The sequence below is a fragment of the Mustela nigripes genome, chromosome 8, assembly GCF_022355385.1.
Source record: "Mustela nigripes isolate SB6536 chromosome 8, MUSNIG.SB6536, whole genome shotgun sequence".
NCBI classification, from domain to species: Eukaryota; Metazoa; Chordata; class Mammalia; order Carnivora; family Mustelidae; genus Mustela; species Mustela nigripes.
The window spans coordinates 8,069,372-8,090,216 of record NC_081564.1 but is presented as its reverse complement, the minus strand read 5'-3'; the positions used below and the strand labels follow the sequence as shown (position 1 = coordinate 8,090,216).

General features: G+C 41.1%; 1 protein-coding gene across 1 annotated transcript in view; it reads left to right on the top strand.

Annotated features, from left to right (window-relative positions):
• Window positions 1-1,766: 1,766 nt before the first annotated feature.
• The window catches only part of PPTC7 (protein phosphatase targeting COQ7), a 41,784-nt gene continuing 22,705 nt past the window's right edge, over window positions 1,767-20,845 (top strand). Inside the window, exon 1 of the mRNA XM_059408399.1 lies at window positions 1,767-2,296. Coding sequence (XP_059264382.1) covers window positions 2,074-2,296 — 223 coding nt within the window. The 5' untranslated portion in view covers window positions 1,767-2,073. The remainder of the gene's footprint in view (window positions 2,297-20,845) is intronic.

The window sequence follows — 20,845 nt, the reverse complement described above, 5'->3', positions numbered from 1 at the left end:
TCAGTTAAGCAACTGCCTTTGGCTCAGGTCATGATTCCAGACTCCTGGGATGGAGCCCCATATCATGCTCCCTGCTCTGACCCTCCCCCATCTCATGCTCTTTAGCTCTCTCTTTCTCTCTCTCTCTCCCTCTCTCTCTTAAACAACTAAATAAAATCTTTAAAAAGAAAGTGAACTGGAAAAGGACCAATGCATCTGGGTTATAAATGTTTGTTTTAAAAAAAACTAAAAATTATTCCAAATTGGATCACTTGTCTCAAATCTCAGTTTTCTTTTATTTGTAACTACTCTTCATCCAATCATTCTTTTATCCAACAAATGTGATTTTTTATATTATTTATTGTTCCTATTCAGTTATTCCTTCTTTTATTCAACATGCACTTACTAACTCCCTTACCATGTGCCAGACAGTACACTGGATTCTCATAATACAATGGCAAATGATGTTTTGCCCTTAGGGAGTTTAGGATCTAGTGAACTATTCATTCATTCTTTCATTCATTTAGTAAAGTATTTACTGTGTGCCCATGCATTCTGGGGATACAGCAACAAAGAACATAGGACCCTGAGGTAACAAAATTACTTTCTAGTGAGTAGAAGGAAGAGCAAGAGGATAGGCCCTGAAGCATCTGTGAACATGGCTGGAGCCCAGTTAGTGAAAGGACATGGCACCAGATGAGATGGAGAGGTACGCAGGGGCTAGATTATGTAAAGCCCCATCAGGGATGGTATGTAATCTGTACATTCATACACACATATAAATGTATTACACATATTTGATGAACTAATCTTTCCATTAGAATACAAACTCCTTGTTAAATTTAGCTATTTAACCTAAATAATTTCAGAGAAAGTGTGTTAGTAACAATCAAAATCTGGAGAAGGCTACTGTGATGTCTTTGTTAGGGGTGGGCTGAGAGCTGAACAAAAAAAGCAAAGTAACTGCCTTTCTTGTCAGCGGCTGTCCCTCTGAAGAGAAGAGGTGTCAGCCGTGGAAGGAGAGAACCAGGGGCCTCATCTCTGCAAGTCTTTGCCACTGCATGACCTGTCTGGGCACTCAAGCTAGAAGTCAGAAAACCTGCTTAGACAGGTGGACCCTCAGGAAATTTAAGATTTAGGGCAAAGAAATTTGGGGCCTGGAATTGTTTATCCCCAGATTGTCAGAATCATTTGCAAAGTCTGAAACACTTCTATATGATATATCTATAGTGGCCATTTCTTTATCTCCATCACTATCTGCCTGTTCACCCCCCAGTCTAATACAGACAGTAATAGTTCCTCAAATTTTCCTAATTATTATGTAAAATGGCTCTTCTTTCCAGACTGCCGCCTCTAAACCCTTCCGGTATATAAATTCTGGAGATGTCGCTAAAGTTGTGTTCTTCAGTTTCTTAAGGTATGTATTGCGGAGTAATACTACATGACCTGACCCTGGTTTCTTTTGGGTTTTTCTTTGAAGGGATGATGGGCTTATTTAAAACAATAGCCTTTAAAATATATGGCTAAAACAGGGAGGAAACTTTCAAACAGCCCATCTGTGATTTTCAATAACTCAATTTAGGTTCCGTGTGCGGGGAAACCTCCCAGGTTCTGGATGCTAAGCCATGAAGTAGAGAGACTACAACTCCCAGGCGAAATTGCGTCCACACCCTCTGCGCACGCTCGACCTCGGAGACTATATTAGGCAACGAGCCTGAGGGGGCGTGGCTTGGGCCTGAGCCGCGAACTGTGGGCGGGGCCACAGGCGTGGCCATGGAGGGGGCGGCGCTGCCGGCGCGGCCCGGAACACGCTAGTGGAGCGGAAGATGGCGGCGGCAGCGGTGGCTGCAGCCGGGACCCCACTTGGGCTGAGGTGGAGGAGCCGCCGGCTCTGACCTCGCTCTGGCTCCGGTGCGCGCGGCGGAGCGTGTGCGAGGCCCCGCGCGTCGGGCAAGGGCGGCGGCGGCGACTCTGCGCCGCCCTGAGGAGCGCCCCGGCGGCGGCGCTGCTGCGGCTGAGGAGCGAGCCGGCTCCGGGCCTCCGCGTCCTCCTGCTCCCCGGGCCCCCCGCCTCCTCGGGGGGGCGGCGGCGGCGATGTTCTCGGTCCTCTCGTACGGGCGGCTGGTGGCCCGCGCCGTGCTCGGCGGCCTCTCGCAGACCGACCCCAGGGCCGGTGGCGGCGGTGGCGGTGACTACGGGCTGGTGACGGCCGGCTGCGGCTTCGGCAAAGACTTCCGCAAGGGCCTTCTCAAGAAGGGCGCGTGCTACGGGGACGACGCGTGCTTCGTGGCCCGGCACCGCTCGGCAGACGTGCTCGGTGAGTCCCCGGCCCGGGTCCCCCCGCCCCAGCCCCGGATCCGCCTCCTGGGGACTCCCCTGCTCGGGGCTTCCCCAGTTTTTCCCCAGTTCCTCCGGGCGGTGAGAGGAGCCCGAGAGCCAGTAGTAGCTGTAGGGAGGGAGCGCTTACTATGTGCCAGGCGCCGTGCCAAGCGCTCCAAGGTGCGTTTTCCGTTGCAACAACCCCCATTTTAGAGATGAGGAAACTGAGCCGCAGAGCGGTCGAGCTTTGTGCTCAAGGTCACACAGCCTGACAATGTGACCAGTTTGTCCGAGTCCAAAACCGCACTGTTAGTCACTCGGCTGTGCCGGTCCGGACGACGTCGTCCCTCCCCCCGGAGACACCTGCAGACACCTAACCTCGCTCTTGTTCCCTCCCCGCCTCCTCCCTCTGCGTGCCTCGGAGATCTGATTCTTCGCGTGCTCCTGACGCCACAGCCTGACCACAGGCTGCGGGATCCAGAGGGGACTGACTGTCGTGAGCCCCAGACAGCCCAGCCGCATTCTTTCGCCGCCTCGATGGGGACCAGATCTCCATCCTTTTCGGAGTCTCTCAGGCGATGGCCTGGTGAAAAAGCACTCGCAGTGCATTCTCCCAAACTGCTCTGGCCCACTTGAGGTCACTTGGGGTTGGAAGGGAGTCTCCTTGACCCAAAATAGAATGGTCGAACCTTCTTCAAACTGCCGCAAAGAAAACCTTGAGAATTGGTTAAAGCATTTTCAGGCCACAGGTGCTTCCAGAGGCCTATGCCAGTTACACCTTTGGCTGGGAGACTTGCGTATGAGCTTATAGAAAGGGCTAAATATAATTCACAAGCAGTCAGAAAGTTTATCATAATGCATGTCTTTGGAGACTGTGTGTATGCCTTAGAAGCATTTGCCATTAAATCTCCTTTAATGAGTAAAGCACTTCCTTTGAAATTGAAGGGCATGCTGTCATTGAACTTGGGTTCAAATGTCACTTCGGTAGCACTTCGCAGGTGAGGTTGAGTTTTTGACTGCTTTAAATTTCATATGCTGAGGCACAGTTTGGCATTGGAACAAATGGTCCTGTAACTTTTTATGACAATAATTATTTTTTAATTTGATTTCAGAATAACTGCCCATTATCTTTGTTTCTACTACATGTAGTGTTTGTGAACATGGTTACTGGAAATGTTCTCAGTTTATGAATGACCCCATTAGCTGTGTTGAAAAAAATCATTTAGTGTTTAGGCAACACTCTTTTTTCTTTTTTAAAGATTTTATTTATTTGTCAGAGAGAGAGAGGGAGCGAGAGCGAGCACAGGCAGACAGAGTGGCAGGCAGAGACAGAGGGAGAAGCAGGCTCCCTGCCGAGCAAGGAGCCCGATGTGGGACTTGATCCCAGGATGCTGGGATCATGGCCTGAGCCGAAGGCAGCTGCTTAACCAACTGAGCCACCCAGGTGTCCCTAGGCAACACTCTTTTTTTTTTTTTTTTTTTTTTTTTTTTAAAGATTTTATTTATTTGTTTGACAGAGAGAAATCACAAGTAGGCAGAGAGGCAGGCAGAGAGAGAGAGGAGGAAGCAGGCTCCCTGCTGAGCAGAGAGCCCGATGCGGGACTCGATCCCAGGACCCTGAGATCATGACCTGAGCCGAAGGCAGCGGCTTAACCACTGAGCCACCCAGGCGCCCCTAGGCAACACTCTTGATGTTAACTTTAAGAGGGTAGGGAAGTATTCAATAGGAGTTCAGTAGGATTCAGAAGGAGCTTGTACATAGAAATCATACAAATTCACTTTGAAGTCAGCTTGACCCTGACTTAATATCTTTTTTAAGAGACTGTCAATAGCTGTCTTTTCCCATTACATTTAGAAGCTTCATTTAATGAGCTTGTGACCTGTGCTGCTTTTTCAAAATTGGAGTCAGTGCAACAGAATAGGTGATAATGAGCCACTAACGTTCCCCCTTACAAATCTGTGTGCTGGCTTTTGTGAAAGATTTGCAATTTGATTAATGATTTGGGGACATTTTAATGAGTCCAATCCCTATGCTTAAGCTTGATTTTAAATTTTTTTTTTAAGATTTTATTTATTTATTTGACAGAGAGAAATCACAAGTAGATGGAGAGGCAGGCAGAGAGAGAGGAAGGGAAGCAGGCTCCCTGCTGAGCAGAGAGCCCGATGCGGGACTCGATCGATCCCAGGACCCTGAGATCATGACCTGAGCCGAAGGCAGCAGCTTAACCCACTGAGCCACCCAGGTGCCCGATTTTAAATTTTTTGAAGGCTACCTTCTTAATAAAGTGGGGTATTTATAAGGATATGGGGAATTTTGGTCAGACCCATTTTGAAAAAAGTATAAACCTACCATCTTGGCAGAAACCCTGCCAAACCTGGTTCTCAGCTTTGTCAACCTGTCTCTATGATATGTGGTTTGGGGCAAGAGCCTCTCAGCTCATTTTCCCCATCTAGACTAGAGGATGAAGGGAGTGGACTGACCCTTAGGGACTTCTGACCATTGTATCATATTTTCTTGTGTTTTGAAAAAACCTCACCCTTCGTTATTTTGCACCTCAAATAACAGGCATTACTTCCTATTGTATTCACATGGGTACCTTCAGTGTATTTCTCCTCTTTTATATCTGGCGCCAAACCAGTGGTTCTTAACTTTCCTTGGTTCACAGCCTCAGAAGTCTTGACTGCCCAAGGGCTCTCTCCCCAGAAAAATGTGCACAGAGTCAAAATTTTGCATAGGCATTCAGGAACTTCACTGACACCCGCCGCAGAGTCCATCAGTGTACCACTTAGTGGTCCCTCCACAGGAACCAGATTAGGAACCACAGCTCTGTACCCCTCTGAAAGGAATATTGCCAGACGTAACCAGACAGGTATTGCTTAGGTGACCTAGGGTTGGTCTTTGGCCATATTTGACAAAGATTTATTTTGAGAGAGAGAAAGGGAGAATGTGTGTATGTGTGTTTGATGTACAAATCAGGGGAGACAGGTTCTCTAGGACTGTCCTGTTTTGGAGGAGCTCTTCCAGAAAGTCATCTTGGGGTCCACCTGAAACAACTTTTGAGTAGGCCTCATTTGAATTTTGGCTTCTATAAACCAGTTTGTGTGGTAGTGACTTCTGTTTTATTGACATTACCCTATCACAGGTAGATCTGATTATTTCTTGCTATGAAAGAGGTGAAGCATCTCAGCAAGTCCTTAGTGAAGCTTTTCCTCTGGAAGCTGGAGTTGTAAACTGAAAAGCATTAAAGGACTATGTTGAATAATGTTATGTTGAACCTCAGTGCTTTGAACCTCCTAGTTCTACAGATAATTCATTTTCTTTGGGTTAACATTGTGTTTATTGCTAAATATATGTACAACTCACTGTGCTCATCTACAATTCCTTGAATGTCTGGAATAAAAGCTGTTTATTTCTTTTTTCTGAGAAAGAGAAAGCGGTTTTATTTCTTTAATTTAGAATTGATCTGTTCTATTAGTGTACAGTGACTAAAAGTACTTGGTGCTTTACAGCATTTTTGTAGTGTCCCCACTGGATTTCTTTTAGGAAAAACCGACTATAGTGGGTGTGGTGAGACATAGGAACCACTCCTATCCCCTGGGAAACTGGCAAAGGTGCTTTCTCTTTATTAGGTCCAACTGGAGTAAACCAATACCATCAGGAGCTATGTGCACTTTTTTTCTTCCTCATTGTGGCTAATCCCAAGTTCTCTTATTACTCTATATGGCATGGATGCCTAAGTACACAAAAATATGAGAGCTGCCTAGTGTGTAATTGCTAGGCCTCCCACAGCTCTAAGCTGCTTAACAGCAGAATCAAAGACTGGTGAGAGTTGTAAGACTTAGAAACCCTGGACGCCAGTGAGGAAATGGAGGCCTACAGAGGGTCAAATGATTTTGCTAAGGTTATTCCACTAGTATGGCCGAACTAGGATCAGCACCAAGAGTGCGCATTACATACAGTCCACTTTCTGTAGCATCACTAGTTAAGTTTTCCTGATAATAAGGGTGAATTCAAAACCAGTCTTTTCAGGTATAGTTTGTCCTTCTACTGCTTTTCATGCTTGAGGGTATGTGTGTATATATTTACAACTTCTGTGTTCACACAATGACTCATAATTAAAATGCAACAGAAGTTCCTCCGCATGCTAAACCACAGTTTACTGAAACCACTTCTTTAAGAAAAGGCAGCATGATCTATGCCATGTAAAATCTGACCTCGGAATAGAGTTGTAAAGTAATTCTTATAAAACTGCCGGTGTTTATTGAAGCTTGATTTAACTTGAAACCTTAAAAAGAAATTAAAACAATTTCATATTCTAGCCTTTGGATATGATTTTGATTGTGGTCAGGATTTTTGAAGTGTTTTTGTGAGTAATGCTAGTCTTAAAAGTAGTTGTCTTAAGGTATAAGAATTATGTGAACAATATAAGGATTAAAAGTTTATTTAGGAAGTGAGTAGATTAGTTAGAATTTTATGTTTTCCAACAGTCATGATAATTTTAATATATTTGGTAGAACCTCAGTAGCTGAAAGTGAATTATCCTTTTAATAACAAAGTAGTCACATTGGGGGAGAGTTTATGTGTGCTAATTTAAGCCTTTGAAGAAGTCATCTTTGGAATTTCCCTCAGCTAGATTTTAAGCTGTGTCAGGAAACTAGTTTCATTTTTATATAGTCATAATTTTCTGAAAGTCAAATTTTAGCCTGATTTACCTCTTGACAGCAGACATGACCCTGGTTGAATTTTTAAAAATTGAGATACAAGAAAAAAAAAATTGAGACACAGAATTCATCTGTCAGAATGTTTAGCTTTTATTTTTTTATTTTTTTATTTTTTTTTAAAGATTTTTTATTTATTCATTTGACAGAGAGAGATCACAAGCAGGCAGAGAGGCAGGCAGAGAGAGAGAGAGAGGAGGAAGCAGGCTCCCTGCTGAGCAGAGAGCCCGATGCGGGACTCGATCCCAGGACCCTGAGATCATGACCTGAGCCGAAGGCAGCGGCTTAACCCACTGAGCCACCCAGGCGCCCCAGAATGTTTAGCTTTTAAAGTAAAAAATAAATAAATAAAAAAATTAAATGGTGGCATTTAGTATGTTCACAGGGTTGTCCATCCACCACCACTGACCAGTTCCAGAACATATTCACCACCTCAGAAGAAACTCCTATGCACTAGCAGTCACTCTCAGTCTTCCCTCCCTCAACCCCTGGCAACAGAAAGTATAGGCTGACTAGAGATTTGCCTATTATGGACATTTCATATAAATGGAATCATATAAAATGTGGTCTTTTCTTTTTTTTTTTTTTAAAGATTTTTTATTTATTTATTTGTCAGAGAGAGAGAGGGAGAGAGAGCGAGTACAGGCGGACAGAATGGTAGGCAGAGGGAGAAGCAGGCTCCCTGCTGAGCAAGGAGCCCGATGCGGGACTCGATCCCAGGACGCTGGGATCATGACCTGAGCCGAAGGCAGCTGCTTAACCAACTGAGCCACCCAGGCGTCCCTAAAATGTGGTCTTTTGTATCTGGCTTTTTTCACTTAATATATTTCAAGGTCGACCCACATTGTAGTTTGTCTCAGTGCTTTGCTCCTTTTTATGGCTGAATAATATTCCAATTGTATGGCTATACCATGTTTTTTATCCATTCATCTATGAACGGACATTGGGTTGTTTCCGCAGGTACTTTTAGCTGTTGGAATAGTGCTGTTATGACATATCCATGTACAGGCTTTGGTGGAACATATGTTTTTCATTCTCTTCCATTTTTGGGTCTTAACTATAACTTTATGAGGAATATAGCTGTTTTTTATTTTATTTTATTTTAAATATTTTTATTTATTTATTTATTTGACAGATCACAAGTAGGCAGGCAGAGAGGCAGGCAGAGAGAGAGGGGAAGGGAAGCAGGCTCCCTGCTGAGCAGAGAGCCCAATGCGGGGCTTGATCCCAGAACCCTGGGATCATGATCTGAGCCGAAGGCAGAGGCTTAACCCACTGAGCCACCCAGGTGCCCCATAGCTGTTTTTTATATAATTATTTTTATATACTTATAATCGAGCAAGGAAAATATTTTTTTAAAGGTAACAATCAAATGTAAGTTCTAAGATTAATCAGTACTTTGTTATTATTATTTTTAAAGATTTTATTTATTTGACACAGAGAGACAGACAGAGAGGGAATACAAGCAGGGGAAGCGGCAGAGGGAGAAGCAGGCTTCCCGCAGAGCAGGGAACCCAATGTGGGGCTTGGACGCTGGATCATGACCGGAGTGGAAGGCAGACGTTTAACAACTGAGCCACCCAGGCGCCCAGTACTTAATTTTTTTTTTTTAATTTTTTTTACTTTCTAAAGATTTTATTTGTCAGAGAAAGAGAGAGCACCATTAGTGAGCAAGCACAAGCAATGGGAGTAGCAGGCAGAGGGAGGAGGAGAAGCAGCCTCCCCACTAAGCGAGAGTCTTGATGCTTGACTCATCCACGGACCCTGGGATCATGACCTGAGCTGAAGGCAGACATTTAACCTACTGAGCCACCCAGGTGTCCCTATTCAGTACTTTAACTATGCCTGATTTCATAATCTGTGTGCTTTCAAGAGAAAATTGTGGACTATTAAAGGAAATGGAGGGTTGTGGGTTCAGTGAAAGAGCTTTCTAGGTCTCATAGAAACAGCAAAGCTTAAGAAGCCACTAACCACCCCCCCCCAAAAAAAAAGAAAGAAAAAGCCACAAATTTGACTAGTTGCTGTCTGACTTTTCTGAGTGTTCTGTTATTGTGTAATAAATAAGATTACAAGGTTGATGGTTAGAGGAATTTTGCTGTTTGGTTTTTGAACTCTTGCTCCCTGATATTTTTCTCATTTTGCTATACAGATATATTGTACTTTTCAGAGGCTGTTATAAGGCACAATTTTTTTTTTTGACAGAGAGAGAGAGAGGGATGACAAGTAGGCAGAGAGGCAGGCAGAGAGACAGAGGGGAAAGCAGGCTCCCTGCTTCTGAGCAGAGAGCCTGATGCGGGACTTGATCCCAGGACCCTGAGATCATGACCTGATCTGAAGGCAGAGGCTTAACCCACTGAGCCACTCAGGCGTCCCTAAGGCACAATATTTTTAAAGTCATTTCCTCATTTGTTAAACTGTCAAAACTTGTTTTCTTTTTTTTAGTCTTTAGAAATTCTCGAGCTTAGTTTTAAATTTCCCTAATTTTCAGCTTCTCTCAGTGTGTTAATCTTTTTAAAGAATTTTGGATGAATTTTTTGTAGAGCAAGGAATTGAACTTTGAAAGCATGACTGTTTATACTTTATCGAAAATACTTTTTTCTTAAAATGTTTTAAATTGTAGCAGGAGGTAAGAGACACGCTTTAGCTGGTTGTAGTGGGGTTTTTGGGGGGGGGGGCGGGGAGGGACTGGATCAGAGGAAGCTCTTCCCTGAACTTTAGCACAGCCTTATGAAACTGGGCAATACCAAAACTTGAATAGCTGCAACAGTATCCAAATGGAGTTTGTACTCAATTGTGACTCAAGAAGCATTATACTCAGGCCACAGTATTTGACTTACAACCATGTTCTTTGAGTAGACGCTTATGTCAAGTTCAAGCTAAATGTCAAATGCATTTTATGTAGGTCCCCGTGCCTTTTAGAGAGGGCTTACTTGGGACTTCAGGTTCAGAATTTTCAGAAAAATGCTTTAGAAAAGTAAGTTAACATTAGTATTTCCTTCCTGAAGAAATTTGACTTTTCAAACAAGAAGTTCTAGTTAGTTGAAAACAGTGTACCTTGTGAGTTTGTCTTTCAAAATTAGTGTTAACTCTTGGTCTCATTTTAAGAAGTGGCGCTCTCTCTGTCTCTCTCTCTCAAGTAAATAAATAATAAATAATAGTAAAATAATAAATAATAAAATAGTAAAATAATAACAAAGTACTGAATCCTAATTTTTTTTTTTAAAGATTTTATTATTTATTTGACAGAGAGAGATCACAAGTAGGCAGAGAGGCATGCAGAGAGAGAGAGAGGAGGAAGCAGGCTCCCCGGTGAGCAGAGAGCCCGATGCGGGACTCGATCCCAGGACCCTGAGATCATGACCTGAGCCGAAGGCAGTGGCTTAACCCACTGAGCCACCCAGGCGCCCCTGAATCCTAATTTTTGTCATTAGTAGTAAAATTTAGTGATCTGTTTTGTTTGGGAGTTGTCAAATATTTTAAAAATACAGTCGTTTTCAATCTCCTTGAGAGCTAAAATCATTTGTTTCCTATTAAACAATACACACAATTTTATAGAATTGCATCATAAATCAAGACTTTTTGCAAAAACTGACTCACTGCAGAGGGCATTGGACTGAAAACACATACTTAATCATCTAAACTTGATGTGGCGAGTGGCATAGCTCTTTCAGTTTAGTTTAAAATTTTGAGGAAAAAAGATGCTCAGTTCTTTTGAATAAGATCCTGAATAGAATTTTGGGTGGATTGAGAGGTGGGTGTATAAAACTTTTCCTTAAAGTGTGAAAGTGCTTCACTCTTTTTCCTGAGCATTTATTCAGCATCTTGACCTAAAATATGATTCATCTTATCAGTGCTTTATATATAGTGATTTAGATTTAACAGTGTGTTTTGTGTTTTACATTGTTTAATCTTTTAACTATGAATAGCTGCTTACTTATCTCCACTTAATTTGCATCTGTTTCCTTATGTATAAAGTTGACTCATCAATAAAGTCAGCATAGTTAGTAGCATAGCTGGAACTTGGACCTAAGTTTCCTGCTTGTGTGTCTAGTGTTTTAAGTAAATGCTTTTGTTTCTTGGTTGTAAAAATAACACATTTTCAGAAAAGCACAGTATAAAACACCTGTAACTCATAACTGAGCTATAGTCAGTGTGGTTTCCTTCAGCTTTTGTGTATATGGAATTGCATGTATACATACTATTAAATAAAGTTTAGTTAATATATATATTCTGCTCTGTAGTGTTATTTTTATTTAATGTAAACTGAGCATATTTCCATGCATAACTGCATAGTATTTTTCTGCACATATAACCCATGATTTGTTTAATAACCAGTTCTCTATTTTTAGTTATTTAGATTATTTCCAGTTTTCTTTTTCTTTTTAAGATTTATTTATTTACTTATTTATTTAAAAGTTTTTATTTATTTATTTATTTATTTGTGTGAGAGAGAGAGAGAGAGCACACAACCAGGCAGTTTGGCAGGCAGAGGCAGAAAGAGAAGCAGGCTCCCTGCTGAGCAAGGAGCCCGATGTGGGGCTCAATCCCAGGACTCCGGGAGCATGACCTGAGCCGAAGGCAGCGGCTTAACCAACTGAGCCACCCTTTATTTATTTTTTTAAAGTCTTACTTATTTAACTAATCTCTGCACCCAGTGTGGAGCTTGAACTCACAACCCCAAGATCAAGAACTGCATGCTTGGGCATCTGGATGGCTCAGTTGGGTAAACAACTGCCTTTGCTGGGGTCATCATCCTGGAGTACCAGGATCAGGTCCTGCATCAGGCTCCCAGCTCAGCAGGGAGTCTGCTTCTATCTCTGACCTTCTACCCTCTTATGCTCTCTGTCTCTCTCTCTCTCTCAAGTAAATAAATAAAATCTTTAAAAAACAAACAAATAAAAACAAAACACATGCTTTACCTACTGGGCCAGCCAGGCGCCCCAATTTCCAGTTTTTTTGTTTTGAGTAACATTAGAGTGAATGAGTATCTCTGCACCTGATACTTCCTTAGAATAAATTCCTCTAAGAGTTCTTGAGTCAAAGGCTGTGAACATTAGCAAGGCCTCTGATATGACTATTAGCATGGATCTCTCCAGAAGGGTTATGCTAATTTATACCTTCCAGTTGTTATGAAATCACTGTCATCAAAAGCTTATTGTTGATCTTGAGTCTGTCACATTTAACAATTTTATACATTTACCAGGTTCTTAAATAGTTGTCTTTGTGGTGAATAAGTTTGGTGAATAGTTCTAGAATTGATTGGATTGTTGGTATGAATCCCACGGACTACAAAATGACTGCAAAAACTTTGCCAGAGACTACAAAAGTGACTTACTACAAAGAGTGCTTTCTGTTGAAAGACCCAGTATTATTTTGACTCAGGCCAATTCCAACACATTTTTGTACCGGTTTTTCTTTTACTCATTAACAGACTATTTTGAAAAGAAAGGGAATTTCTTTTTGTGTGCGTATGTGTGCTGCTTTGACTGTACATTTTGACCTTTCAAGGATGCTATCATCCAGGAAGTTTTTTGGCTTATCAGAATTAGTCTATGCTGTCATTTGATGTAGATGAAAAAGATTAGCTGTGCTGAATGAAACAAAAAGTGCTTCTGTTTTCACATCAATGTTTGGATATAGCACTTTTGGATAAGAATATAGATATGAGGGGCGCCTGGGTGGCTCAGTGGATTAAGCCGCTGCCTTCGGCTCAGGTCATGATCTCAGGATCCTGGGATCGAGTCCCGCATCGGGCTCTCTGCTCGGCAGGGAGCCTGCTTCCCTCTCTCTCTCTCTCTGGCTGCCTCTCTGTCTACTTGTGATTTCTCTCTGTCAAATAAATAAATCTTTAAAAAAAAAAAAAAAAGAATATAGATATGAGCTATTTGCATAAGAGGTAGAAAACTGTTTATGGCCTCTAAGTTAACCACTGATTGGTAATATGGTCATCAGTGTTGCTATGAAATGAAGTCTAGACAAGGATGTCTTATGCATACATTTTTTTTAAGATTTTATGTATTTATTTGACAGCACAAGCAGGGGGAGTGGCAGGCAGAGGGAGAAGCAGGCTCCCCACTGAGCAAGGAGCCTGATTGATGAGGGGCTCAATCCTAGGACCCTGGGATCATGACCTGAGCTGAAGGCAGATGCTTAACCCACTGAGCCACCCAGGCACCCATGCACACACTGCTTTTAAGAATTCACTTCTCGGGGCACCTGGGTGGCTCAGTGGGTTAAACCTCTGCCTTCAGCTCAGGTCATGATTCCAGGGTCCTGGGATCGAGCCCTGCATCAGCTCTCTGCTCAGCTGGGAGCCTGCTTTCTCCCCCTCTCTCCCTGTCTGCCTCTCTGCCTACTTGTGATCTCGCTCTCTCTCTAAAAAAAAAAAAAAAAAAAGAATTCACTTCTCGGGGTGCGAAGTCCGGCATCGGGCTCTTTGCTCAGCAAGGAGCATGTTTCCATCTCTCTCTGCCAGCCCCTCTGCCTACTTGTGATTTCTCTCTCTCTCTCTCTGTCAAATAAATAAATCTTCAAAAAAAAAAAAAAAAAGGAATTCACTTCTCTTGGTTCTTGAGCAACAACCTTGATCTTATCGTTGCTTTTTTTGTTCTTGTACGCTAAATTCACTGAACAGTCAGTAGTCTTTGGATAACAAAGTGTGTTTTGTGAATAGGTTCCATGTACGCATATTTATTTACAGATCATCTGAATTCAGTGAAGTAAATTAATGCTAATCCATAACTATCTTTTATTCTTTTATCAGAATTTCAAATTGAAAAATGGTTGGCTGGACTTTTTGTTAGTTAGGCTTAGTTTATTAGACTTTAGTTAGTTAGGCTTAAAGAAGAAGCATATTCTCCATCTTTTTAGGTGGTTAGAACCAAAGTAGAAGGATATGGGGCAGTATTTTTACTCTCTGAATCATTATTGAAACTTCTCTGAACACATACATGTATTGGTATAATAAGGAGAAAGGAAAATTTGGGAAGGCTAAAATGGAGTCTCTCCTTTAAAACTAGGTCATGTAATAAATGTAATGTTGTGTGTGAAAGATAGAGCATAGCTATATATTAACCTTTATTTTATAGTTTCTAAAACAGGTTCCCTTTTCTTGCCATATGACTTAGAATCCCAGAATCTTAGATCTTAGAAAAAGGAACTCTTGGGAGAATTTGTCCTCCTGCCCCTTAGTTCACAGGTGACAAAACTAAAGCTTGGAGAAGTCATTTGGCCAGTGTCCTACAACCAGTTAGTGGCAAAGTAAGCTGGGAGTGGTGCCATCCCCTGACTCTTTTTCAGGGTTCTTTCCATCAAACTTTCTTACATGTTCTGTGAGAGGAGCATCCTGTAGCTAGCTTCAACCCAGGGCACACCATCTCGTGCAACTCTAGGTTGAAACACGGGATGCATTCTCGTTTTGGAGTTCTCAGATGGAAGTTTGTACACTTCAGATGGAAGTTGGTATTATAACTTTTTGGTACAGTCAACTGAGTTCATTGTTTACTGGTTATTTCCTGTAAGTCTCTGATGGGTGCTATGAAGAAGACCAAGAATAAGAGAGACTTCAGCTCTAAAGTCTGGCAGGGAAGGCCACAGAACAGTACGAAGAATACACACACATCAGGTGTTGTGGAAGCATGGAGTCAGGTCTTAATGGATAGGTTTTTCAGTAATTGAGGCAAGTGAGAAGAATGGTCAGTCTGTCCAGGTTGAGGGATCAGCAGATAGAAAAGATTAAGATTCTTTGAACTACAGCTGCTTTATGGCTAGAGAGTAGTTTGGGCTGACCAGGTGGCTTTGGGAGGACGGTTGAGAATTGTTAGAAAATAGGTTGAGACCAGACTGTTGAAGGTCACAATTGCCATGTTAAATAGCCGGGTTTCATTTTTTGGGTTTTTTTGTTGTTGTTCTTAGGAAGCTATAGAAGATGTTTTTGCTTTTGTTTTGGGTTTGCTTTGGTAGCTTTGGAAGAGGCATGACATTGAAATGGTACAAAATTCAAAAGGTGTATTCTAAATTTAAAAGGGTGCAGAGTGAAGTCTCTCACTCTTGACTTCTAGCTGCAGGTTCCTCTCCCAGAAGAAACTAATGTTATCAGTTTCTTGTGTATCCTTCCAGAGAATTTTTTTAAAAGATTTTATTTATTTGACAGAGAGTACAAGCACAGGGAGCAGCAGGCAGAGGGAGAGAGAGTGAAGCAGGCTTCCTGATGAGCAGAGAGCCCAATGTGGGGCTTGATCCCAGGACGCTAGGATCATGACTTGAGCTGAAGGCAGATGTTTAACCAACTGAGCCTCTCAGGGGTGCCCTGCTCCTCCTCTCCCCACCCAGGATGTTTTTACATATAAAAGTAGAAAAGTGTATATTCGTGGAAGGTATTTGACAAGAGTAATATGGACATAGTAATCTTATAAAAAGCAAAAAAGAAAGAAAGGAAAGAAAACGATGCAGAGTGTAATGGGAGAATAGGAAAGCAAAAGACCAGTTAGGAAGCTACTGAAATAGTCTGAGCTAGAAAAGGCTTTAACTAGGGCAGTTCTGAGTAGTCGGGCTTCAGAAATATTACAGAATCAATAGGACTTCTTGATAATTAGACGAAGAGGGTGAAAGAGAAAAGAGAATTTGAAGTTGGTTTTTGAGGTTTTGCATCTGGAAGCCTCCTTAAGTTTCTAGCCTATGGGTGTGGGTGGGTTGGCTGCCATTAATCAGGTTAGGATATGCAAGAGAAGGATCAAATTTGGGAATGGAAAAACATGCATTTCGGAGATGGAATCATCTGGCTCATGTAATGGTTAAGTCCAGCTGGTCTTTACTGAGTTCTGCAGTGATTCTCATTAGGGTCACCTGTGCAATTTGGTTTTGATCCTTTGCTAGAAGATCCAGGCCCATACTGGACAAACTGACTCGGGAGGTGGTGCTTGGGTAATCTCTGTGTGCAAGAATTGAGAACTTTGGTACCATGTACTAGACCAGCCTCCAGAGATGAAAAAGATGGTTGGTTAGCAATGGAAAGAGACTCAGCCCTGAAGAGGAGTCACAATATAGAGAAGGGGAAAGGAGATAGGAAAGTTGTGATAGAGGTTCTGTAATTATTGTAATTATCTAAGGAAGTAGTTTAGGCTAATTTATGTATCACTAGTTGTTACAAGATTTTCCATTTAAAATAAAGAATATCTAAGTCAGAACCCTGGCACTTAGCAGGCAGCAGGCAATTAAGAAATAATTTTTTGGGGGGCCGCCTGGGTGGCTCAGTTGGTTGGGCAGCTGCCTTCGGCTCAGGTCATGATCCCGGCGTCCTGGGATCGAGTCCCACATCGGGCTTCTTGCTCAGCGGGGAGCCTGCTTCTCCCTCTGCCTCTGCCTGCCATTCTGTCTGCCTATGCTTGCTCTCCCTCTCTCTCTCTGATTAAAAAAAAAAAAAAAAAAAAGAATTTTTTTTTAAAGAGATTTGTTTATTAAAAAAAAGAGATTTGTTAAATAAGATTATTTCAGAGCCATTTCTGGAAAAAAGAAAATTAATTTCTTCAAAGTGCAGGTGGATCTGTTTTTCCTTATGTATTTTTTAGAGACATAAGTTTGTTTCTTACTTACTGTTAAATGTTTAATGAGATATTGAATGGTGGTGGATGTCTGATGGGAAAAACTGAATGGACCACTCATCTTTTATACATTATCTGTGAGTGGGAATTATCTTTGGTTGTGACCACAGAACAGTGTTTGTAGACTACAAACACCAAAGATTGTTTTTTTCTAATGACTACAGGCCATACTATTCTCTGTGCTGTTATTTAATCTTAAAGATAGGCATAACTCTTTTATTGCATGTTGACTGGGAACTGAGCATTGTGGCAGGTTTTCTTTAACACATTATCCCTGTTCCTCACATCAGCCTTGTAATTTCCATTATTATACCCATTACAGGTGAAGATACTAAGCCTCAGAGAGCTACCCAAGGTCACCTTTGGTACACTTAACTCTAGTCCTGGAGCTGCAGTTTTGAACCCAAATCTGACTCCAAAGCCTGTGCCCTTGCCTCGTGTGTATACACTGCTTTTCAAATCAAATGATCATTTAAAACCTTTTTTTACTGAAGTGATCTTTACTGAGTCTGAATAGTACTTTGATATTAGCTATTCCTAGGCTAACAGTTGAGCAAAGCCCCTTCATTAAAGCAAATAAAGACCTCAGTTGAACTAGTTCAGTGGACCACGGGGACTTGGGTGGCTTTAGGCCAGCCCTTTCTTTCTGGGGACCTCCTTTATGCCCGAATTCCTGCAGTATATGTCGTTTTGGGCTGATTGCTGGTCAGAGGTTCCTGGAGGTCAGGTTTCTCTGCTCTTAGAGCTCTAACCTCACCTTTATTACTGCACTTTATCCGTATTAGTCAGAATCTTCAGGAACTGACCAAATTGCCTCTATCCTCAGCTTCCTCCCTCATGGTTTCATCCTTCAGGGCTTGTATCAGCAACTTCTTTTCTCCATGAATGTTATTCCTGATTCCTTTAGCTAGATGTAATCTGGTCTTCTTGCTTTAGTTTTTATTGGTGCATGTTTATTTTGTTAGAACCATTTACCATAAACCTCTCCAAACCCCTCTCCCCTGCCATAGTCACTACAATTTGATTTTAAGCTCCATGGGGAGGAAATCTTTTGTTCTATGTAAATTCCTTTAACTGCTTTTCAGTACAGTGTCATGTATATAGAAAAAGTTCAATAAACCTTTCAATAAAAATATTTTAAAAAAAATTTTTCAGTAAAAAAGTGTTGAGTAACTTTAATATTGTGTGTAAGTGTAAAATGTAGCTCTAACTGGATTTATATAGTTTTTTTTTAATCCCTCCCATAATGGTAATATACATACTCATTATTGGAAAATGTGGAAAATAAAAAAGAAGAAAAACAGTTACTGGTCCTGTCACCCAAAGATCATTACTTAATTAAACAGCATGTAGGGAAAAAAATGAATTAGTGTTTAGAAATTAAGGGACAGTTCTCCACTTGGCAGGGTTATTCACAGAAATTATGTTCTCATTTTTTTATAAAAGAGTGTTTGTGCCAGAGCTACATGTGACTCTTGACCTCTCCCAGAGGGTAGTATTTCAGTAAAGGCCAGCTCTTACTTTTATAGAGGGGTGAGAAAACCAGGGAGGTAAATAGTAACCTCTTTGGGGTTAGGTCAAGGGTATATAGCTTAATTGTCATAAACATTAGGTTAATCTCTAAGACCAGAATTCTAGATCTAATCTTATAAATTATAAACAGAATGAAAAATTCTTAGCCTAACAGGCCAGTACAAGTAAGCACACATCAAATAGCTAGACTTTAATTGCTGCTATTTTCTTATTTAAATGACAAATTATTAGGTGTTATATAACATTTTCTAATATCTAGAAACTAACAGGAGTCTCAGCTTTAATAGAAGCCCTTAATTCAATAACACAGTAAGAGCCCTGCCCATACTGTCCATAGTTCACTCTAAGTGTGAGCCTGTGATTTGCCTGTTGCTTTTTTCTATTCCGAAAGCATTGCTAACTGCATTTAGCATTTGGGAAACATATGTTGCAGCTCATAAAGGAGTGAAATTACCTTTTCTGTGACTTCACCTTTAACTCTTCAGTTTGTGTGGTGAGAAGGTAGTGATTCCTACCCAAGTCTGTAAGATACCCAAGGTCCCCAGGCCACATTGAGCCAAGTGTTCCACATTAAATGTTTGGTATTTAAACAGAAGAGCTAAACTTAAAAGAAGAACATTTTATTTTAAAAAGGTTGGCTTTAGGGGCACCGGGGTGGCTCAGTCAGTTAAGCATCTGACTCTTGGTTTTAGTTCAGGTCATGACCTTGGGGTTGTAAGTTTGAGCCCTGCATTGGGCTCTGTGCTTAGCTTGGAGTCTGCTTGGGATTCTTTCCCTCTCCCCCTCTCGACTCCTCCCCCTGCTCTAAAATACTCCTCTCTCTAAAATAAAATAAAATCTTAAAAAAAAAAAAAAAGAAGTTTGACTGAGTTTCTTGAGTTTCTTTGCCTTCACACTGTCATTTCCTTACCCTCTTTCCAGCATTTTTCACTGCTTTTTCTTTTTTTTTTTTTAAGATTTTATTTATTTATTTGACAGACAAAGATCACACTGTCATTTCCTTAACCTCTTTCCGGCATTTTTCACTGCTTTTTCTTTTTTTTTTTTTTTTAAGATTTTATTTATTTATTTGACAGACAAAGATCACAAGTATACAGAGAGGCAGGCAGAGAGAGAGAGAGAGGGAAGCAGAGCAGAGAAGCTCTCTGCTGAGCAGAGAGCCCGATGTGGGACTCGATCCCAGGACCCTGAGATCATGACCTGAGCCGAAGGCATCGGCTTAACCCACTGAACCACCCAGGCACCCTTTCACTGCTTTTTAAAGCAAGGTAGCTGCCCAGAATAGTCTGGAAGTTACTTTCTCTATATAATGAAGTATTCTGGGCAGTAGGTATGAATATGTATGTGTGTGTGTATATTTTAATTTGATTAATTATGAAGTAATTTTGTGTTTACTAAACTGGAAAGGAATAGCTATTTTGTTTGGAATTCTAAAACATAAAATGAACCATTTATTCCTGCGTTGGGGTCCTTATTGGAGTTTTAACTGCCTCAGACAGTTTCATTTCTTTAGCAGAATTTGAGTTTTGCTTATAGGTTCCACTTTAGCACGTTTTATTATGGGATTGAACCTTTCTTCCTTTTCATTCTTTCAGCTTCGTTGCCTCAGCTTTTGAGTTATCTATTCTGCTTAGAGATCTTGAGTTCTTGACGTAGACTTGGTCTCTGGAGAATCAGAAGAAGCAGGTTTCGTTGTGATTAATGCAAAGTGGTTGCTTTGGGGAAACTTTTTGCAAAGGGAATATATCACTTGCTTGTTAAAGCAGGAATAACATCATAATCTATATAATTTCACCTCTAGAGAACTGAAAGGACTGTTGGTCAAAGCAAATTGTACTTTTCTGAATAACTCAACTGTTGAATTTTTTTTTTTCCAGTAATCCTTTTTGTTCCCTTTGGGATAATTATTTGCAGATACAACATTTCACAGTCCTGAATCACAGGGGAGTGTTCTTAATGCCCAAATAGTTGAGGCTTCAGCAATGTTGATACAAATATGATCTGTTCTATTTGGTAGATATTAAGCTTATACTCTGATCTCACTTTTCTTTAGTTATAATGCTTCATGTTGTGATGTCTCTAGACAAAGAAGTTTGGCTCTGAGAATACTAGATCATAGTATTTGAAGAAGAACCTCTTCATCTGAAAAGAAGCTGGCTATCGTACTGCAATAAATACCACCTCACCAGTGCCTCATTAGATGACTACTTGCTGCAGAAAATGTAAAACCAGATATCATTATCCCTCCTTATTCAATTCTTGTGATCGAGCCATTCTTACTCAGTTTCTCTTCTGGAATTTCAGTTCACTATCAAGTACCCATCCTAGTAGATAGATGTTTTGCTAATGGAAAAACAATCCCTGTAGAGCTGTCTTACTTTATTAGAGTGTGAGGCTCAATGTTAAATGCCTCGAGATCATCAAAGATGCAAGAAATAAAGCTCTTACCTTTGGGTACTATTTAATATTTGAAATTCTGCCAGTCCTTTTTTGGATAAAATAAAATTGCCATTTTTTTCACTGATACCTACATTAAAATTGAAATTTAGTATTTATTCTCTAGGCATCACTATCTTGTGGAAAATGTTTGCTTTGTAACTAATTACATGTCAGTCTGAAGATGATTGTAGTAGAAGGGCTTAAGAAGAATAGCAACTTCATGCCCATGGCTAATAATGGAGGACAGTGCTAGAGAG